Below are 22,369 nucleotides of genomic sequence, written 5' to 3' on the forward strand. Positions count from 1 at the left end.
CCAAGATGTCTCTTTTAAATAAAAGATTTCCTAAACCCAAATAATCTCTTCTTTCTTCCAAAAAGATCCATGTTATATCTTCAGATTGCGTCAGTGTTCTAAACATTTTGGTAAAGAATTACATACAGCTGCATAGAAAAAATAATCACGTGCTTTGTTGAAAAACAAGTTCAGGTTCATAATTTCTTGAATTCTGTTTTGAGAAAATTTTTACCCAATAAGAATTTTCATAAATGTTTTATAATTCCCAGAACTGTTATTTATGAATTCAGCATGTACAAGAGTATCAGTTTTCAGAATCACTTTTGAATGGTATCACTTCTGACATCCAAGAACAAGATTCCTCAGACCAGAAGGCTGTTGAACATTTTAAGGACCAGCATCGTAGTTTTAGAGACGAGACACAGCTTGCTTCTAGCCTTGCTGAGAACCTCTTTGAACTGGACTTTAACATATTCTGAACCTTAATTAAAGACATCTCTCATTATCAACAAAAATGCTAGGTTCCTAACTGGTATCTCATCATGAGACTGAAGTTAATAATTGTAGCCTGAAATTAAGAATGGACTGGCAGTCGCTGAGTGATTGGTAAGGCACTTCCTATATAGATTTTCACTTTTGTTTGCTTGAATGTTATCCTGCTAAAACCAGAAGGTTAATTAGTTCATTACCTCTTATCTCACTGTCTCCCACTTGCTCATTAAACGTTCTCAACATCTTCTATCAAATTACTAGCCCTAATGAAGTTTTATCCCACCTCATTTAAAATCATGCTATGTTTAATTAGAGAAGGAATTTTTGCCTAACACAGCTTGGGGTTTTCTCCTTCTTCCTTCTTAGGGCCGTGCCCTGAGCTCTGTCTGAACTGAAAAGGCTTGAATTCTTAGTGTTCACACTGAGAAAAGGGGCTGGTGGGTGAGTTAAGCACTCGTGAAATGGCCAGTTGGCAAAAGATACTCAAATCTACTGAGGGTTTCTGGCTTCTTTCGGTGCTTCTCTGACACTGTCAGATCAAGCTGCTGTCAAGTTGAGCTAAGATCTGTGGAAGCTGTCAGGAACTAAAGATAGAGCAGATATAATCTGTTGTATAAGCAGTGTTCTCCCAGTGATATACCAGATCCTAGATGGGATCCCTAGCAAGCTCCTAATGTAGCCACAGTGTAGAAATTTGCTGGGAGCCTAGCTGTATGGGATTGCACAGTAAGGAAATTGAAAAGGAAGGAAAGATCAAGCAGTTGGAGGAAAGCCTGGGAACTGGGAATTTCTTGTTCTGAAATGGTCTTCTTCTGCTCATTGATGTGCTTCCTACGTGAATAATATGGGCAGTCATGCCTTCTCAGTTCTGTTCTGTTCTGCATGCAAAGATAAAAATTGTCGAGGTGCTCGCATAATGCTTTGTTTGGAGCCATGGGCATGCTTTAGGCAGCCAGAGTGTCAGGATGAAGCTGAGGTCCTTAAAATAAATGGTGGGGCTGGACTTCCCCATTTCTTGCACATCATGCTGATGCATACCAGCACCCTGCATGGCCAACCTCCAAGAGGCCAGAGCAGCACATGTCCAGCTTCACCCACCAGGAACCCCTCTGAAAGCACCATGCTGAACTCACATTATTTGTAGTATGTATCAATTAAGCAGAAATGCCACCCTGGTATCACTGAAATGAAAACTGCTGCTGCTTGCCAAAGACTATGTCTAGGCATCCATAGTAAGTCTTGATCTTGAAGAATATAGTAAAGGCTGCCTCACAGTGGGAGCATGTTCATCCTGAAGCCTAAGGTATCACCTAACGTTGCCTCTGCCAAATGGCAAGGCTAAATGAAAATCTGGATGGAATTAAGGATTGTTTGTTTGATTTTTTGCATTGGAATAAATAGCCATATGGAGATCTGACAATGTGAAACGGGTTTTTAGGTAACACAAGGGTGAAAAAAAGGTTTTGTACAGTATTTTATAGATGAAATAGATTTGAATTCTTGATCTTTCCCACCTGACTTCCCTTCCACCATAAAAGAGTACTGCATTTACCCCTCCTTTCTCTACTAGTCAGTGATATACCTCTTCATCATTGAAAAATGTATTTGGCTCATCTTACAGCACATACTTCCAAATATGCAAAAAATGCAGTATAAAGGCCATTATCAATGCATAAGTAATATTCAGTGACTGAGCACGTGTAACTCAAGAGCAGAAACAGGCCACAGAATGTTTCTGATTCCTTGAAAATGCATGCAAAAAGTGCAAAACAGTTCAATAGAAGTCAGAATCAGAGATTATAATTTTTTACTCTCCCTGTATTTTTCTCAGAACCACTTCAAAGTTAAACACAAATTTATATTTAGTGTTAGAAGTTTTGCCACATCAGTGAGATTTTCATGTGAAAACTGAGCTCTGACAGCAAGTGACTCAGTGTTGTAATGATATGGCAATGGAGCACTCCCTGAACAACGATAGCAGCTCTTGCAAATAGTAACAGTGGAGTTTAAGGTGATGTGTTTTAGTGCACAACCTAGTCAGCATGGCGTGCCAGCTCTGCATGGCTGTGTGCCCTGGGCTTGTACTTTCTTCAGGCCAGCTCCCTTTGTTTGATTCTATTTGTACTGAATGCCTCCTGAAAGCTGGTGTTCATTATTTTATACTCAGCCACTCTATGCTGCTAATGATATCAGCTGAGGGCATTTAGGACATCAAAGCCACTTTCAGCCCTGAGACACCTTCACTGCTAGGATGATTCTGTCACTGTGACTTTCACACCTTCCAACTCAACCTCCATCTCTTTCACACCTTTAGGGCTGAGGTATTTCCGTGGTGCTCAGGGCTTACCTAAATATCGCCCACATTAATATGAATTTTGTAGTTAAATCTGTGAAATCCAACCTGAAAATGTCTTCCTTACTTTGTGTGCTGCTTGATCTTTAATTTATTTTAGCCTTTTTAAAATCTTAAGGCAAAATGAAATATGAGCAGTTGATTAAAGAGAAATTTGGAAACTTCTGTTGAGCATTCAGTGACTTTCAGTTTATTAGGTTTGTGATGGGTGTCACGTGACTTGTACTTCATACTTGTACATGCTGAAGTTCTTTGTGAAATAGAAAGCTGACAAGTATCTGTAACACCTATCATTTTGATTACATAGAATGAGTGGTATATGTGGCTTTAAAGGAAAGCCATTTTTGTCCTTTGAATTAAAGTGATCCGTTTGTAGAAACAAAAATTGTTGCTATTGCACACAGAAATGCTTTATTTTTTTTCCTTGGGTGTATACAAGAGACTGCCCCAAGGTGTTCACTGGGTTGTTCCACAGACTAGCTGATAGAACAGATTTCCTCTACTCTTTTCGTTACCTGTGTAGTCACTGGTAAGGTTTTCTTTCCCCCATCTGCTCTGTAGTGCAGCTATAATACAGGAACAATTTCTCTGCAGTACTAAAAACAGTATATCGACTTAATAACTCCCCTGAAAGTGAGGGAGAAGACAGCAGTCCTCTCCAGAAGCCTGTTAGCTTGTGAAATTTTTCCAAGAACCGTAGCAAAGATATACAATGACTTCCATGTGCACCAGCAAGATTGATGCTGAACTCCCAGCTGGACTCCCTGACATTGTGTAAGATGATTAAATGCAAAAAGTGGAAAGAAAACGCATTCTTTCATTATATTCTGGCTACACAAGACTAGGACAGAATAGGCAACTAAATAGATCCAACCTCTTGAAATACAAGAAGCTATGAGTACAAGAGGAATCTATGAAGATACTTGCACACATTAAAGTGCCAAAACCACATCAAAACTTCCAGAGCCTTTGTGAGAAAGGAAAAGCTTCTCATGTTGGGAAAAGGAAAAAAGAGAGTACTTTCTTGGGAACTGAAAAGCTAATCAGTTTTCAGTTCATCTTGAGCAAATTGAGCACTGTGACTTGAGCAAATAATTCTATCATACAAGATTTCATCATGTGAGGGCTAAAAAGAGAGGCAATTTAGTCACGCAGCATTTTGCTGCAGGATATCAAAGTCAATATGATTCAAGGGCATGAACTAAAGGTAAAATTAATTCAGGGAAATACAAAGTTCAGCCATCAGTAACATATTTCAACACAAGTAATGATTCGATATACTGGCAGAACACTACTGTCCACCTGTAGGACTCCTTAGTGAACAAGGATGCTGTCAGTCATGTCAGCTATCTAGCAGTAGCAGTAGACTTTTGATTACCCAAAGCTGACTGTACACCTGAACATTTTTGTTAACATATCTCTCAGCTGCTTACTGCTACTAGAACAACCCAAGTGTAGGAGGCTTCCAGGAGCCACTCTGCTTGCTCTAAGTAGTGAAATTTAAGACTTATCAAGCAAGAATGACATTAATCACTTTCTGTCTCACTTCAAAACTCTTAATAACAGGTAGGCTAGCCAGGCTAGCTGTTGGAACATAAAAAAGGACAGAGAAAATAATTAAGTGGGACTTAAAAACAAAGTGAGTTCGACTTTGCTTTGAAAAACAGCATCACCTTCAAAATATAGGAAATGTAAAAGTAGTCCAGCTTCTCATGTTAACAGAAACAGTGATAGAGAGGCAATGTTGTCTACACCTCTGGATAAAATACCTCAGTCCATACCATCAGCTTATGTCTAACAACAGATACAAACTAGTCACAGAGATTCAGCTTTTAAAGTCGTACCAAATGGTGCCTTGGGAGCCTCTGAGACTTCATCTTCCAGTGATGACCATGTCTGCTCCTGGCTTTGGCTACTCATAATTTTGCTAGGAATGGTCAGGTCACAAGTTTCTGTAAAATAGCTCCTAATGGGAGAAAGTGGAGTTTTTTTGCTGAGGATACCCAGACTGGCAGCGATTACTGCCACTATCCCATTTCATTTTTTAAGGTTGACTTTGGACTGTGAATTGCAGTAAATGGCTACTCCAAGATTAACTTAAATACTTCAAATTATATGAGAAACAGAGTTTTGCTGTAAGGAGACCCCCTCCTCATCTCCATTCTTTTATTTGTTACACACTGAGTACAGTTTATTGAAGTGCCCTAAATCTCCAGCTGGGCAGAATGCAAAGCAGTTCTTTGGCATATCCCCAAGACAACCTGCTGTCCCAAGCAATTTCCACAGTCTTGAAGGATACAGTGTGGGAATTTGTTTCCATTACACTTATAATCTCAGAAAGGTTTGACAGTCATGCTTGCCATTGCCTGTGATAAGGTTTTGTCCTGACAAGGACTTGTGATTTCTTTCCACCTAGGTTTCACAGAAAAGAAGTGGAGATTATAAGTACATTAACAGCCTCATGATGTATTGTTTCTGTTACCATGAGGATGTAATTGTAATGGCAATCACTTTTGTTTTTCAGTACATCATTATTAATAAGAGGTTGCATTTAGATTTGAACACATTCATCTTTGCAAAGACAAGCAGGGATCAGGCTTATTAAATGAGCAGAGTACAGCATAGCTAGTAATATGCTACAGAACACCTTATGTAGGGAAAAAAAGCAATCTTTTGAAGAGCAGCTTAAGAATTCCCATGACTCACAGTAGGTTTCCCCCAGTTTAATTGTTACATATATTAAATTTGCTAAAAACCCAGTTACATTTATTGCAAGCATGCAAAGTAATAACTGCACAATGTCACTTCATTTACAAATACATCTTGATTCAATTGTATTCAATGGCCGGCTCCAAATGAGAAGACTGAACCATGAATTAGCATAAACATTGGCTCTAGGTGTTATCATTGCCAGTCTGACAAAAATATGCACTCCAGCTCATTACTCTTGTTGGTTTCTGGAAAGTGCAGAGCATTCCCTAGGCTGAGGGAATGGAAGAGCTCCCGTAGCTCTCCTTCCTAGACAGCTGAAGTGAAGGAGTGGAAGCCTTTTATTTGCCTAGAGGTTAGTTGCAAAATATAGAAGTTGAAAGGTCAAGTTGCTACATCTTGATATAACACTAATGCCTGGATAGCATTATCTAAAACTAGATTTTATTCTTGCTTATCTCTATCTGTCAAAGACTAGGGAAATTAAGCAAGAATTAACTCCAAAATTTCTGTAATAGTAACATAAACCATTATTCTAGATGCCTCTAGATGTCTCAGGGTCTGTTTGATCTAGGATACTGACAACATTGCTGTGGCAACTACAAATACCTCGGAGAAGGGGATAATATGAAATACACAGCTTATCCTGCTGAATGCCTCTGCAGCTCTTGGCCCAATGGTCCACAAAGCATTATGAAGGTGCTTTAATCATACAGGAAAAGAGCATGAGTCAGCATTGCAGAAATTCTAGTTATTGTCTATCCCACACTCTCTGGCAGGTGACAAGTGGATGGGACCAGGCTCTTTTCAGCAGTACCCAGCAACAGGACCAGGGACAAGGGTCACAAACTGAAACACAGGAAGTTCCTCACAAAGGTGAGGAAAATCTTCTGAACTTTGAGTGTTACACAGCACCAGAAAAATCTGCCCAGAGAGATTGTGGAGTCTGCTTCTCTGGAAATATTCAAAACCCTCCTGGATGCTTTCCTGCATAATCTGTAGGAAGTCTGCTTTAGCAGAGGCATTGGAGTAGATGGTCTTCAAAGGTCCTTTCTGATCAATACAGTTTTGTGATTCCATGAAGAACAGGGTCTAGAATCACAGAATAGAATCCCAGGCTCATTGGAAAAGACTTGAAAGATCATCAGGTCCATCCATCAACCTGACCTCCTGAGTCCCATCATAAAACCTTAGTGCCATGTCTTGTTGTTAGCCATTGTCTTGCTGTTTGTATTTATCTTGTAAGGAGGTTGGGGTTACATTTCACTTTTGAGTAGATGTAGGCGGCTATTCTTAAATGAAGAAACAATCAGGATGATGTAATAGTAAGCCTCCTGCAGTGATTTCCCTTCATCCTCTACCACACTGTATTTTCAAGAAGTCAGTAGGAATTTAGTTGTCTTCATGTCCTCTCTTCCTTGTCAAGGTTACTTGAACTTTACCAACAGATTCAGAATGAAAAGGGAGAGAAAGTTAGGCGAAAAAGGGAGAAATGCAGACACAGAGAAGCAGACATCCTTTTCAGGGTCTCCATTTTCAAGTTTCCCTGAGAATACATATCACTAAATAAGATACTGAGAAACTGTGAGGTTGGCTGAGAAGAATATGTTGGTGAAAATGAACGGCGTGTCTCTTTCTTCCTAAATGCAATAAGTATCATGACCAAAATGTCAGAACACCTACACAGTCCTTCAGGCTGCTGTTTTCAGCAACATAAAAGAGCAAACTCTCTCTTGTGAAAAGAACATTTCTGTCTGACGTGGTCAGAGATGGAGCGAGCATGCCAGAATCCATAAAAAGACTTATCTGAATTTCTTGGGCTCATTGAGCAGTTTGGTCTAACTTAGCAGTGCTCATTATTTTTATTGTCTTCATTCTTGCATTTAGTACTTTTGCTGGTTGTGTGCAAAAAGCCTGCTTCTTTCCTCTCAAATACTTAACAGATGCAACTGTGCAGCTATCAAGGGTAATTAAGGGGCTGAACACAAAGAACTTGCCAAAACAGTTCTCAAGTGGCAGTGCTATATAACAAAACATATGTATGGGGCCACTGACTTTGCACATGGTTATCATACATGTAATGCAGAGATGTGTTTATTGGCCATGTGAATATGGCTTCACATCACTACGAGAGGATTTTGGAGGAATGAACTTGATAGAGTTGATATTCATTTGTTGCTACCAATACAGTGCTTTATTCTGTGCACTTAACACTTCCCAGGATAGCTGTTGTTGAAGCCAGCATTAACAGTCCTTCCGTTTTACAAACCAAACTCCGGTTTCAGTCAACAGCTATATGCATAGAAGCATAAATGAAATTTAAATCTGAATTTAACTCAATTTAGGCTTCTAGTTATTCTTGGAAAATAATCTATTGTGATGTTCAATAAATTAAAAATTCAACATAAATTAGTTAACACGTTAAAAATAAATATTCAGGTATTTAAAACTCCAAATGAATTTAAAAGGTTTATTTTCCTGCCTGCTGCCAACCCACTGTGATATCTAATTCCCTTTTTTTTTCCCCTCCCCTCTCCATTTCTGTTATCTTTAGCTTGGGAACAGTTGGATCTGTTGAATAGCTCCACAGTCTATTCAGACAAACATGGTGAGGAGTTCTGGAGAAAGTAAAGATTCAAATCTGTATCATCTAAATTTGTAGTAATTAACATTTAAATGTTTCTATGTTAATATACTGTTCATAGATAGAAATGTGTTTGTTGCTGTGCATTGGCAATGCTTTGTTCTACTGTTGTCAGCGCTATTTGATTTGCAAATTACTGCAAACTTTTTATAGTGTGTGCTTTACTGAGAGAAAAAGCAGTCACTGTATCTGCACAGACCTAAATGTAAGAAGATAGCACATACTTGAATGTTCAAGAGCCATAGTCCACCAGGACTAGCAATGAAGTTGCTCAATCCATGCTGGTACTTTACTGCAGCCCCTCACCGGCATACAGGTGCTTCCAAGGCCTGCTCTAGCAGCAGATCCTGGCTTCCCTTGCCGTCAGCCCTGGACATGCTGCAGCACTCCTCTGCCAGCTCAGGGAACCACGCAGGTCATGTTACAGGAGCAGGGCCAGGCTGTGCTGCTGAGGGTGTGGGTTTCATCTAGGAATTCTTCCAGCCCACAGCATCTTCCCACTGCATTGCCAGGAGCCTTCCAGTGACAAATGGGTCCAGCACTCAGACTCTGCCCCCACTGTGCCTTTACAACGCATTCACAGGCCAGTTAAATCAAGCATGAGTCAACCAAACTCCCACCTTTACATGCACAGCAAAACAGGCTTCGTCAATGAGCAGCAGATTATAGAGTGTATAAACAAACCTGTGTGTGCATAAAAAAACACAGCATCGGATACTGTCTAGTACTTGAGTATGACAGAAATACTGTCACCTTAACTGTCAGGTCTTTTTTTTAAAGAGGAACAACACTTACTTAAAATTGCAGTATAGTATTTGTTTCAGTCCCTGAACACTGAATTTCAGTCTTCAGCGCAAGTTCACCAGCCGTGACTTCCAGAAATGCCTGGTGCTGAAGTTTAATTAACTGATTGCTGAGGACTAGGAATAATTATTAGATGATGTGAACTTGAAAATTCTGTGCTTTAGTCAGCTTTATGTTCTGCTCCCTGTGCTCCACAGTAATCCACCACCACAAAATCTACCTTTCTAGGACCTTAATCATACTTTTCATAGTAAGGATGCAAACTTTCATCATGCGTCACATTATCACTACATGTCTGCTCACTTTTTGGTTAGTGAGGTATCTGTACTGATGTATTTAGAAAAGAAAGTACTAAGCTTGCTGGCTGAGAAGTCTAAATAAAAGATGCTGAAGAAAAAAACAGTGTCAGAATACATGGAATAAAAGAATTTAGAAATGCATTAAAAAATAAATACCACAAAAATACAGTAGCAATTTCTCTTAGCAGATCAGTATCTCACCACAGCAGGGTTGGAAATGTCTTGTCTGTTTGTTTAAATACATTTAATTATCAGAGTATTTTAGGCTGTTACTCGAGAAGATCTGCTCTTCATAGTATGTGTGGAAGCAGAAAGTTCTGTTTTCTGTTATGGTTCAGTAATTTTAACAGGTATTAATCTAATTAAAGATATTGAAAATCATATTCCGGAACCATTCTGGTTTTCTAAATTCTAAGGAATAGATCACAGTAGAATGGCAAATAGCTACAGGAGAAAAGTGAAAATATTTTCTCCTTTCAGCACAGAGGGAATTAAAACCAAGCTGCAAAATAAGAGGAAAAAAATGCTGGAAGAATAATGCAGATTTGTTGAGCTTCTGCCACAAACATTGTTTACAAAGAGGCTGCTGAGGTTTGATAAACAGCTTAGGAACTTCTCTAGCACAGTTCCTCAATGAGCCTGTTGATCTGTTGTTTAATTTGCCTTTCCAGATGTAAATAATTTTTCTTCTTTTTTTTCCTTTTTTTTTCCAAAATTTTCCCCTTTTTTGAGGAGCTGTTTGTTTCTTTACAGAACCTGTTCTGCTTCTCTGAATGTCAGCATAATTTTCTCTTAAAAATTTCAAAATATTTCACTTTACTGTCTTGCCTGGTGGGTCCAGGGTGTTTGATTGCAACTACTGAGCCTGCAGATTCTTATGCAAAGGCTTTCCTAAGCACTGCGCATGTCATTGAAATCAGCTGTGTACTTATACTCTATAAAATGAAACAAGGACAAAAGCTCTTGAATTTATGAATCTAAGTCATAGCAGTAACCAGGGCAATGTCAGATGAGTAAAATTTGACTGAGTTCAGATAAACATAAGAAGTTTTCATTTTTTCATTTTTTCTTTGGTTTGCACAAATGAACTGAACAGCCTAAAGGAACAGGATATCTCTTGAGATTCTGCTATTGCTCACTAGGTGCAAACAACTATTCAGCACTTTTCTTTCTCCTAACTAGAAATTTGAAAAGGACAAACCAGAAAATAAGTGAAAACTGTTGTGTAGTTAATTTAATTAGCTAGCTAATGATCTAGCTCACTGCTCAGTCACAGCAGCATTAACACTAAGCCAAAAGGGCAGGGATGTGAGGCCAGAGGCTGCTGAGAGCATCTCCTTCCACAGTAGGGCACTGCGAGCAGTTTGGGACACTCCTGAAGTAGTGCCCCAAGTTCCGCATGGGAAGCTAGTAAAAATTCCAGATTCAGACCTGAGAACCCCAGAACATGGAAATATTTTCATCACTTGCAAAGTAGCATTGCTGAAATCCCCTAGAAAAATCTAAAATATGTTAGTGAAAACTAATAGCAGAATTGTGATCCCAGTGCAATGGTTCTTCTAGCCTTAACTTTAGCATTTTATTTGACCAACATTGTCTTGTGAACTTCATCGGCAGTTACTGTGACATGAATGATTTTACTGTTAGAAGAATTCAGTCAGTCAAATCATAAGTTCTTTGTTTTGGAATAAAGATAATCTTTTCACCTAGCACAAAGAGAGTCGGGACTGTGTCTGCAATTTGAAGTTGATAAATTAATAAAAATAATACCAATATCTGCCCTCATCTAGAGGCAGTATTGACATAACTTTGGCCCTGGCTAAGAAAGAAAGCACTTACAGATCAAATTAAACTCATTTAAGTGAAGCAAAGACTCCAATTACTATTTTCAGTACATCCAAATATTTCTTAAAACATAATACTCAATTCACATTATTTAGGCTTCAAAAAAAAAAACCATGCAACATATGAAGTCAAGCCAGTCCCTTTATTTTTACAAGACAATGCTAAATTCTTGTGTTCTCCTCAATATTCTCCAACTCCCTAACAGACATCTGCAATCTGATAATTTAATAAAACTATTCCTTATTCATCGTCTAGGTGATTAATGAAAATAATTAAGGTTGAGATGGGTTCCTGGGGAATTGCACCATGTAACTAAATCCCACCATTTGCACAATGAACCACTGATAACTACTCTGTGACTTTCTAACCCATTCTCCAATATGGGTTTATGATGGCCTTACCCTCTAGGTTGTTGGTTTTATTTTTTCCTGAGAATGTTATTTAAAAAAGCTTTACTAAAGACAAAATGCATACCTTGCAGCAAGTAGACAAGTAATCTGGTATACTTCACTAGAAGTATCTTTATGTTATGTTTCATCCTGATTCTGCTGAAGAATGAAGAATGCCTTATTCTTCTAGAAAGTTTTTAGTATTGTTCCCAAGATGGAAGTTGGGGAATTGTGATCAGATGTTAGGAAAAAGTTCTTAGCTAGATGGCAGCTAAGATACTGGAATAGGTTGCCCAGGGAGGTTGTGGAGTCTGTCCTTGGCTTGTACTTGACTGGACACGCTTCTGAGTAGTGTGATCTATTTAGACATATTTGAAGCAGGGGCTTGGACTAGATGACCTCTGGAGGCCCATTTCAAACTAAAATAAGACTGTTTGATTCTTCTGCTTGTCTAAATAGCAATAAAAATAGAGTTCAAACTATCACTATATAAGTCAATGTATTCCAGTACTTTGTTTCTGTTTTTAAGCAGTAATTTGCAGTGTAAATGTATGATTGTTTTGGGTTAATTTCTAAGGTTTCGTATTCTAACTTTTGGGCAGGGAATTCCCACAGATGTTTCTGTTTACTCCACTAACTCAGAGCAAATATGACTGTGTCTTGTAAAAATGTCAGTCTACTCACAGCACCAATACCTTCTCAATCAATATATATAAGTTTTTCCATGCCAGTCCTTATTATGCAAGGACAGCACTGCTTCTGTGTGTATTCCTAGTGTCTACTCTGAATGAATATGTTTAGAATATTCTTCTCAGATCTTATTACTGAGATGGGTGTTGGATGAGAAAACATTAATGTTAGGTGCTTGCCCTCATAAAGTGCTGAAGAAAGGGGTGGCTGTAATTTTATCCAGTGTGGAAACTGCTCATTTCAGGAATCTGTTCCACAAAAATGCATATATTGAATGATGTTTCCAAAGCATAGGCTAGGTTCATATTCTGTGCCTACACCAAAAGGCAGGTGCTGAAGACCAGCATTTTGTGCAGGTAATGGGGTTTACATCAGGTGAGGTGCAGAGAAAATAAGTAGCTTCTCTACATCTTGTCCTGTATTGTTTTGACACTGTGCTATCCACTAATGCCACTTCCTGTACTGCCACTAAAGAATGCAGATATCCTTAGTGTTTGTCTGTCAGGAGTTTCTTCCCATGCTTATTCTTAAATTCTAGTTAGTTTTCTTAAGTCAGATGTATCCATACATTTTCTAATTCAGATCCAGAGAAAAGTTTATTATGCCTATTAGTTCAGTATACATTGCTTTCCTGCAAGGATTTTTGAACCAAGATTTCAGCAAATCATACAGGAAGTAGGTAATCATTTATTTTAACAAATTGCTTGGCATTTCTTATTTCAAGAAAATTGAAGCAAATAATTACAAAAACCAAAGAGACCACTTATTTCATCTGCTAATATTATAATATCTCAAGTGTCCTTAAAGAGCACTTGTAGCCAGTTGGCTGTCTCCATTTTCTTTTCAATTCAGAATGATTTAATTGTAAGGTTATTTGCAAAGGTTTAAGAGCAGAATTTTTTTTTATTTAGCCATATAGGAATAAGGTGAACAGAAAGATACCTAGGATCTCTCCCCTGACTTGACAAAGAAACTTCAGTTATTTGTCTTCCCACTTCATCCCTCTGCCCTCTTACGCTTAAATTCCAACTTTCTCCCAGACTCCTTTGCTGTCTCTCATGCCTACCATGCACACGGTGCCACCTCCCTGCTAACCACTCCCCACTTTTCTAGCTCTCTCCATTAATGTGTCCCTAAACCGCATTTTTCACGTGCTGCCACTCTTTTCCCCCCTAGGTAGCAGTACTTTACATAATTTACTATGTTCATGCACATCCTCACTATACGGTTCATTAGTTAGATTTTCTACAGGACTAAACTAAGTTGGGAGCAATTTACACATACAGGTCCCTCATTATGTAGTACTGATACTCATGTGCATATAAATGTTCAGTATCAATAAGAAGATCTGCGAGTATAGAGTAGAAATACCGGCTCGTTCTTGGAAGAGAAAGATCAAACTAAAAATGTAAGGTAGGAAACCTCCACTGTATTTGGGAAGGGCTTCACGTCCTGTCACCCCTTTGCTGTCAGCTAAGTCAGAGCAGAATGGCTGAGACTCAGACTGAAGACATCAGTAGCTGGGATTCAGCCTGTTCTGCAGGGGATGTACAGAGCTGCTCTGGATGGGTCTAGCTCTCAGATTACTTTGTATCAGCTGGGAGACCATTACAGTGAATATATAAACTGCAAGATAGTGTGATGTAAAATGTTTTATTTCAAGCTTGTTACACCAGTAATTGTTATTGCAAATAGCTGCTGTTCCCACTAGCGTTTGCTTTTTGTTGACAATCAAGAAAACTCATTTGTTTTATAGTGTGAAGCTTAATTTACTTCATGGTTGGTTTCTTTCTTTGCCTGTCAATCCCAGATCTCAGAGAAATAAATGCAGTCAGATTTATAGCAAGCAGAATGAGCTGTAACTAAACTGCCAGGACGAAAACAGCAGTTTCTTACTGATAATGAGGGGGATTTTTTTGGAAGGCACGGAAGATCAAAAACTCCGAATCGCATTAGCCGTGACTGCCAATCGTGGAGAACCCAGATTGGGCAGTGATCTATGGATAGTTGCTCTTCAGTTCTACTTTTTTATTATTAAATCTGACAACTCCAGAAGATTTTAACTCTGAAGCTGACCATCTGCTGGCCTTCGGTCATTTGTTTATCCAACAGCCATCTCCTCATACAGTACAAGGACACAGTTTTACCTGTGTGAGGAGCACGAGGAAGAGAAAGCCCCACTCTTTAACAGATGTAGGATTGCAAGGGGAGCCTTTATGGTAGAGATTCAGTTTATGCTTGGACGAAATCTCAAGGGTGTTCAGCTAATCCCATTCAGGACTCTTTCACCAACGAATTAAGGAAGGCTTCTGTAACCTGTGTCAGCAGCAGGAGGATTTGTCCATACAACAAACATTTCCCAGAGTAGTTAGTAATATAAAAGATGTTTAATGTATTCAGGCCGAATGTGTCTATATAGAATGACATCAGAGCTGCTCCAAAAGTAATGCTTGCTGTTGGCCCACAATATACATGTGACAGATGGCAGCAGAGGGGCAGTCTGAGAATGGCGTCTGACATGGAAGTGTGGATGAAGCAAAGGGGTGGAACTGAATGTCTCTGTGTGGAAAAAATGGCAGCTGTTGACATTCATCTACATTTGCTGAACATTTATGGAGACCAGCCAGTGGGTGTGAGCACAGCGAGGTGGTGGGCAGCGCGTTTCAGCAGAGGCAACATTGACAGTGGGTCACCTCTGCTGATGCTGGTTTTTACAAGCATGGCATGCAGGCTCTTGTTCATTGCTGGTGAAAGTGCATAGCTAATGGTGGTGGCTATGGTGAAAAAGAGTGTTGTGTAGCTGAGAATTTGCTCTATCAAACATCATTATTGTGCTCTTTGTGCTGGTTGTAGTTTCCCTGACAATAAATAGGAGGCATTATTTTCAGAGTAACCTATGTATATAGTAGTGCAAACAATAACAAAAGCAAACAACAGAAACCCCAAAGCATCCAAGTTTTTTTCCTGGCTATCAAAGCAAACCAAGTACTGGATAAATGTTTCCTGAACACACGGTTGTGCAGAAGCCCTTTGAAGCAGACCTCACAGTCCTGTACTAAAGCAGAAGGTCCTCCAGCAGCTGGAGACTGCTCCCCAGAGGGAGCTGCAGAAGAAGGCTGTGCTAAGAAGTGTGTTTGTAGTTGGGATGGGGATTTATTGAATCCTGGTGTAAGATTCAGTTGAAGCATCCCATGTGGTCATGATTTCTGCAGAAGTACATGAAAATGTTTTAAGTGCTAAGTAGGCACTAATAGGCCTTCAAACTGGATAAGCTTTCCTGGATACTCTAGCCTATTACTAACCAAGATGAAAATCTAATTAAAACCAAGCAGATAGGAAAGAAAGAGCCAGAACTGGAAACTCCATTCAGCAGGAGCCCCTGCAAAGGCTGCTACAGGGCCTCCTGCTGAATCAGGGAGTGCAGCTGGGCTGCAGCTAAAACCATACAGAAGGGCCATATGGGACCTGGGGGTCCTTAAGTTTACTTCTGCCCCGACCCCACACTCCCTGCCATACATGGTGAGGGACCTGTGGAGGTGTGAGCCAGCAGGAGCAGCTGCAGCAAGAGCCTGAACTGTAACTTTCAGGCATTTAGGCCTCTGAAGCACTGTCTGTCCCATGCTGCCCTTCATCCCTCCACCTTCAGTTTCCCACACCTGCTGTTCTCTGCCAGGCTTCACAACTCCCACTGCCTCTCTTTGCTTTTACTTCACACAAACTAAAGGCATCCAATTAGAAGACGAATCAAGAAATTAATACATCTCTTGTTAACACCCTATCATTTATTGTTTTTGTGTTTTTCCTCATTTTCTTACTTATTTGTCTGTTGTGACTCTTGGTGTCAAGATTCACCTACTGCATCTGCAGAGAGCTGAACGTGAAAAAATCTCCTTCTTTCAGAATCTCTAAGCTCACCCATAACAAGCATCATTAACAACAGAAGCATGCCCACGTACAGGTAGCATGATGCTCCTGTCACCGCTTGAACCTCTGGTACAGGCTTTTGTCTTGTGCCTAAGTTTGGGTCAAATAATCATCGAGCTGTGCTCTGCTAGCTCTCAGCTGTCCATGCAGTACAGCCACAGCCAGCACGAGTCCATCTACCAGCACCTCTGGCAGTTGTGCTCTGAACAGCATGTTCATCCCCTGCCTTCATTCAAAGAAGCACACATACAGCTCTGCTGGCTGGCTGCTATTGCACATACGGAACCTGAGCTGCTGCAGACAGGCTATAAGTGATGTGTTTGCCTGCTGGCCTCAGTGGCACTCACACTGAAAAAAGTCACTGATTACAACCATCTACTCTCAGCAAATAGTAGATATCACAGTGGAAATACATATCCTAATTTTCACCCTTGGTCTAATAGGTCTAAAACTTGCAAAAACATGTATAGAAACTACAAGCATTTAAAGCTGCAGAGTTCCATGTGTGTGCTGGCCTTTAGATACTACATGAACAACACCTGGATTTTGGCAACCAGCAGCCTGTGAGGGAACCAAAAACAAGTTACTTGTCATGAATAATCCCATCCTTTTTCTGAACTGTGCCTTGAACTTTAAGCATCTAACAGAAAGAAGATGGTATTTGGAGGGAAACTGCTTCTTTAAAGAAATTCACTTCTTTACTAGTGGCCAGAGCTAGTTGAATTCAGTAGAATTAAATACAGTGTACCTGCTTACATGTAGTTTTATTTCTGTGCAGCTGTGAGAGAATGAAGCTTAAATTACTCATAATGGAAAACAAAAGATCCTGCCTGGCAGACACTGCACAAGAACATCCATCACTATACCAACTAACTGTGTCTGTAAATAAAGCAGGTAAAAATTAAATATACAGAATTTAAAAATCTTGTCTAAAAAAATAAGAAACAATATAATTCAGAATTTGAACTGAACTTCCTTCCCCCTCATTGCTCCCCCATCCCCAGATAAGCAGCTCTTCAGTGGCCATCAGTGACCACTGCCTTTGTCGTTGCATATTCCCCCATGTAGTGTACTTGTTGGATTTAAGTACAGTTAAGGATTCAAAAAGCGAAGTATAATAAAGCTTGAGCTTCTTTTATGTATTTAATGCTGGTAAGAGTGTAGGGGAATATTGGCAAGAGCTCGAGGAAGGAGAAGAGCTTTGCTGTTAATTTTACATTTCCTTTTTTTTAAATTATTTTTATTTTTTTGAGACAGTGAAAATTTGTCACTGCGTCTTCAATTATTTGTGCTTTCCCAGGTCCTGCAGACTTCCTTTCCCACCTCATACCTCCATTCTGGGAAGGGAAAAAAATCCATCTTCTTAAAGAAATAGTTTCCTGTAAGGTTACAGACTCACCACATCCATGATCTGCATGAGGCTGAGAGTGAAGTAGACAGTGAGTGGCTGGGAGTCATTCGCAACCGGTCGTTCCAGGGGGTTGTAATTCTTCAGCAGCTCCTTGTACAGCTTCCTTTGGAACTCGCCTTGCAGGGACTCTTTGGGCATAGGAATAGAGAAATCGTTAGGATTCTGCATTGGAAAGTAAGGCTCAGACGTATGTTATTTTCATTCTATCCGATATTATGAAGCTATTATTACTTTATATGCTGCATTCTTTGAAAAACGCCACCAGAATTCATATAGTTCACCAGCTGCAATGGCAAAATGTTTTGCCAAATGCATTACCACTCTTTTCATCCCGAAGGGGATTTCCTTTCTTGGCTGGCCAGCAACGGCAAACTCTAAATGCCAGTGACCCTTTGTGAGCACACGCACCCTTTGGCCCAGCAGCCAGGAGTGAGGAAGAGGCAGTGCACTGTATTTCAGCACCTGCCCTGGCACAGCTATAACCAGGAGGGCAGTGCACAGGTATGGCAGGGAGCATCAACAAGACAACGGAAGAAAAATGGCTCCTGGCTAGGGCTGAGCCGTGCTCAGCCCTACTGCTTCGGACTGAGAACTCTTTGGGGCGAGTACTCTCTGCTCTGTTCTCTGTGCAGGCAGCTATCAGCAAAGCGTGGGTACTGGATCTCTGGCAGGGATGATAGGTGCTACATTAATGTACGTGATAATATTCAGGGATTTCTATCCTATCGAATCCAGGGAGGATCTTTATTCTGCCATTTTCTACGGTGGGAGAAGGAGCTCTGCACGGATGGAGCAGAGCAGAGTGTGCACAGAGGCAGTTTCAGGAGAACAGGAAATCTGGGTCAGAGAGGAACAGGTTCTCCGATGTGCCTGCTCCTGTCCCCACTCCAGACACTTTCCTCTCATTTTCCGTCCCGAACTTCCCCCTGTAAAGCGGCAACAGCCCGTGCCCTGCAGCGGCTACACCGAGAGTGCTCTGGGGGAGTTCGTCTCGCCATCTCTTCGCTCCGTCCCTCTCCCCGGTCCCCTCCCGGGGCCGCAGAGCACCGAGGGGCCGTCCGCCGCCGCGCCGTTCCCCTGCCCGGCCGTGCCCGCGGCCCCACTCACCGCGCACGATCCCCGCCGCCGCCAGCAGCCACAGCATCAGCGCCCGGAGGCCCATCCCGGGAGCCCGGCGGCAGCCGGAGCCGGGAGCCGCCGCCGACCTGTCACCGCCCGGCCCCCTCCTGCGCCCGCGCGGGGCTCTCCCTGCGGTGCCGACTCCGGCGGAGCCCGGTGCCGCCCGCTGCCGGGGGATGGCTGCCGTGCCGCGCTCGGCGCCGAGCGGAGCCGCGAGCGGGAGCCTACTGCGGGCGGCGCGGAGAGCCCCGGCGTTATAGAGACCGGAGCGGGAGCCCCCTCCCCGTGCAAACCCGCCCGCAGCCCCGGCAGCCCGCCCCGCCCCGCCCCGGGCTGCCCCCGAGCGCTGCCCGCCCGCAGCGGGAACGGCGGCGGCACCGCGGTGGGGCCGGGCACGGCGGGCACGCAGCCAGCCGGCACTGCCGCACGGCCCGGGCAGCCGCCAGCAGCGGGAGCCGGCTCCCCAGGGCCGCCGTGCAGCCCACCCTGCTCCCCTGCCCGCACGGGGACCCGGTCTTTCTCCCATTCAACGTCAGCAGCGGCGGTCTTTGCGAAAAGCGGTCCCAAAGGGCAGCAAGGAACCCGGGCGGGAGAGCCCCTGTCTGGGGAGAGGGAAACGGCGCGAGGAACCCGTGCGAGGCTCCGGGTGGGAATTGGGCTTCACTGACATCTTGGCCCGGAGAGAGATGGGCAAAGTGAGGTACTCTCCCGAAGCACGCATGGCTGCTCAGTGCTCAGCAGTGTGCAATGGTTTGTCCATATAGAGGAAAAACAGCCTGTGCTGAGGGGTGCTGTGTTCAGCACCTGACAAACGCGGGACTGAGTACGATGATGCCAGAGTGGAGGTGCGACGCTGCACAGCTGGAAAGCAGGCCCAGAAAATTCAGTGCATTTTGGTGACCATCAGGTTCCCGTTTGCAGCCAACATTTGTGATACTGTTTGTAGGCATTCAGTCCAAACCCCCGAATCCTTCATCTTCTGTTGCTGCATTAAATGAAGATCTAGGTAGCTGTTCAAAGGAGGATGACACCGAAGAGCCCTCCCTTTGTGAGAGGTAACGAAATGCTTTTTTCTTCAAACCACGCAGTGAGCAGCAGGCGATTAGCCCGTGGTCATTCCTAGATTTTAAAGTCCAGGTAATGTGTTTTGTGTTAAGCACTGACCTAACTTATGGAAGCACTGTTTAATGTTTTTAAATGTTGAGCTCATGAACCAGATGAACAGGGGCAACCTGTGCACCCAGCACACACATGCATCGGGCGTTCAAACCATTCCCCTTTCTGCTGAGCCAACCTGGAGATCCGCAAATGGCAGCAGTGACTCTCCCGAAGACCAGCTGATGTAGGAATGCACATGAGTAGAATTCTCAGGTGGTTTGGAACAGTTTGTCTAGGTGCAGTTTTATTTTGCTTTCAGGGTGTTTTTTGTTGTTGTTTTTCTGTGCGATGTTGACCTTTCTGGAACAGCTAGCCATGAGGAGGAGTGTGTTGCTAGGAGCTCCATGCTCCTCTCTGAGCAGCCAAGTGTTATCCATCAGTAATGAAACCCTCACCTGGTGGTGCTCTGAGTACCTGGATTTTACCTCTTCTTATTTTGGAAAGAAACTCCTTTCCTCTTCCTCTTGTTATCTGCTGTTATGCCACAGATGCCTCAGATGTTTCTAGGTGCACAGTCAACTGCAGAAATTGTTCAGAAAGCAAATTTGGAGGGGAAATCCACAGTTCAAGGCTGACCTCTGCTGTTGGCTCCCTTTGTGTACTTCTGTTGACAGCTGCCTCTCCACAGCTGGTGAAGGCAGATCAGAGTGAAAGCATTGGGAGGCTTGCACAGCCCGAGGTCCTTAGGAGCCCTTCTCTTTAAGCCACACCAGCCTGTATCTCCAGACCTCTCCATTTCCTTCTTGCTTCTTCATTCCTTCTAGGCCACACAGCCCAGGGCTGCTGTGGTTGGGCACCAGTGCATCCAGGAGTGTCCACACCATAGAGCAACTGGGAATGTAGAGTGGAAATACTCAGAGCCGTACTGCCAACACTGCCTCTTTCCTCCTCCAAGCTCACTGGCCAGACTCTCATATTCAGAATGTTGTCTTCTGAATTATTACTTGTTCAATAAAGAAAAATCTGTTAGACTTCAGTAGTTTGCATAAAATACTCAATGTTTATTCCATTTCTGAGAACAGATCAATAAAAATATAACTCCTAATTAGAATAGATTAAAATGATAAGCTCTTCAGAGGATGATACAGAAACCCCGAATTCCAGTAGCAGAACTGAATGAATAATTCATAACTATTTATTTGATAAATCTTGATCTTGTCTGTTTGTTTGTGAAGGTCTCGTTTGAATGTTTTCATGTTACCGAATCAGATGTTATAGGCACTTTAGAAATTACATGCTGCCAGTATTCTCAAATGGCAATCAGCAGCCAAGGTCCTTCATTAGGATGAAAGCCATGTTCTTTTAAGTCCCAGCAGGCAGTTTGGTTAGGTGCATTCCCTTGTCAATTTTTTGCTTTTCTAGTCAGAGCTGCTGGTGTGATGCACAGGAACAGCAGAAAACATTGGAGTTTGCTTTTGGTAGTCATCCTGGCTAGTTAACATTTCATGTCACAAGAAGTCCTCTTAAAGCCTCCTCTTGTGACACATGTTGACTTTGTGAAAGCATGCTGTATCCAGCTGAAAAGAAAGCTGTGCAGTCTGTGCAGCTGAGGCTGTTTCCTTGGCCTCCAGCGCCCACCAGAGACAGGACCCATTCCTCCCTGAGCTTCAATTCTTCTTTCAGTTGTACATTATTTAGCCAGGTGATTTGGAGAAAGCCATCACCTCTTCTCAGATAAAGTCTTTCTATACACAATGATGAATGCAAATTCGTCTCACAATTACAAGCTGTATAAACTTCTGTGGGACTCCCACCACTTCAGGGTGCTTGCCTGAATATGGAGAAGCCCTTAACAGCAGCTCATTTGGTGCGTACTCTGGACATAACTAGACAAGGCAGCTGTGCATCTGTCTTGCTTGTGAATACCCAATATATTCACAGAGGCAGTATGCAGAGATCATACATCTTCACAGGAAGGTCAGGCTTAAGATAGTGCTTGTGGCAATAGCATTTACCTAATGTCAGCATGCTGCTTTTTGTTGCTTTATCTAGTAAGCATAGAAGTGTGTGCATCTTGTGCAAAAGGCACACATCCTCACTCAGATACTATTTCAAGAGGCACAAAGCAATTGCAGAAACACGTTGGCATTTTGGATTCGTGACTCTACAGAAAACTGTAAGATATTTCCCAGTTTGTATATAAGGCTGATCTTGGACATTGGTAAGTTAAAAGAACCAGGGGCTGAAGCTCATTAAGAGTGACTCATGTGGTGGTTATAAGATGTTGCAGTCGTCCAGGGATTGTAATATCCTCGAGTGTGAGGAGTATCCTTGTTTTCTGTCTGCACAGGTTACAGGCAAGCATGCAAAAGCATGCAGCAGCCTCATGAGACCAAAGACAGTAAGACAGCCCTGAGCTTAGGCTGGGAGAAGTGACCATCTGATACACAGTCTGAAAGTGCCTGCAGCACTCTCTAACTTTGATATAAATATTGTGAAATTGTGTGGACCCAGGGCTTCCATGTGCAAAAATAAGACTGCTTCTCCTTCTTTTAGGGAAGAGGGTAGACCAGGCAAGGATTTCAGATGGTTACTCACAGCACGTGTTAG

The 22,369-nt window shown here is 42.1% G+C and overlaps 2 protein-coding genes across 2 annotated transcripts in view; both read right to left on the reverse strand.

Annotated features, from left to right (window-relative positions):
* Positions 1-18,704, reverse strand: part of LOC136046926 (neuronal acetylcholine receptor subunit alpha-7) — a 41,085-nt gene extending 22,381 nt beyond the window's left edge. Inside the window, exons 1-2 of the mRNA XM_065733806.1 lie at positions 18,650-18,704; positions 17,531-17,670 (exon numbers count right to left, since the gene is read on the reverse strand). Coding sequence (XP_065589878.1) covers positions 17,531-17,670; positions 18,650-18,704 — 195 coding nt within the window. The remainder of the gene's footprint in view (positions 1-17,530; positions 17,671-18,649) is intronic.
* RNF111 (ring finger protein 111) overlaps positions 9,442-22,369 on the reverse strand; it is a 174,653-nt gene continuing 161,725 nt past the window's right edge. Inside the window, exon 14 of the transcript XR_010622028.1 lies at positions 9,442-9,461. The gene's annotated coding sequence lies outside the window, so the exon portion shown is untranslated. The remainder of the gene's footprint in view (positions 9,462-22,369) is intronic.

This window comes from Cyrtonyx montezumae, unplaced genomic scaffold (assembly GCF_038088225.1).
Source record: "Cyrtonyx montezumae isolate F1298 unplaced genomic scaffold, pur_monq_1.0 scaffold_17, whole genome shotgun sequence".
Taxonomy (NCBI): Eukaryota; Metazoa; Chordata; class Aves; order Galliformes; family Odontophoridae; genus Cyrtonyx; species Cyrtonyx montezumae.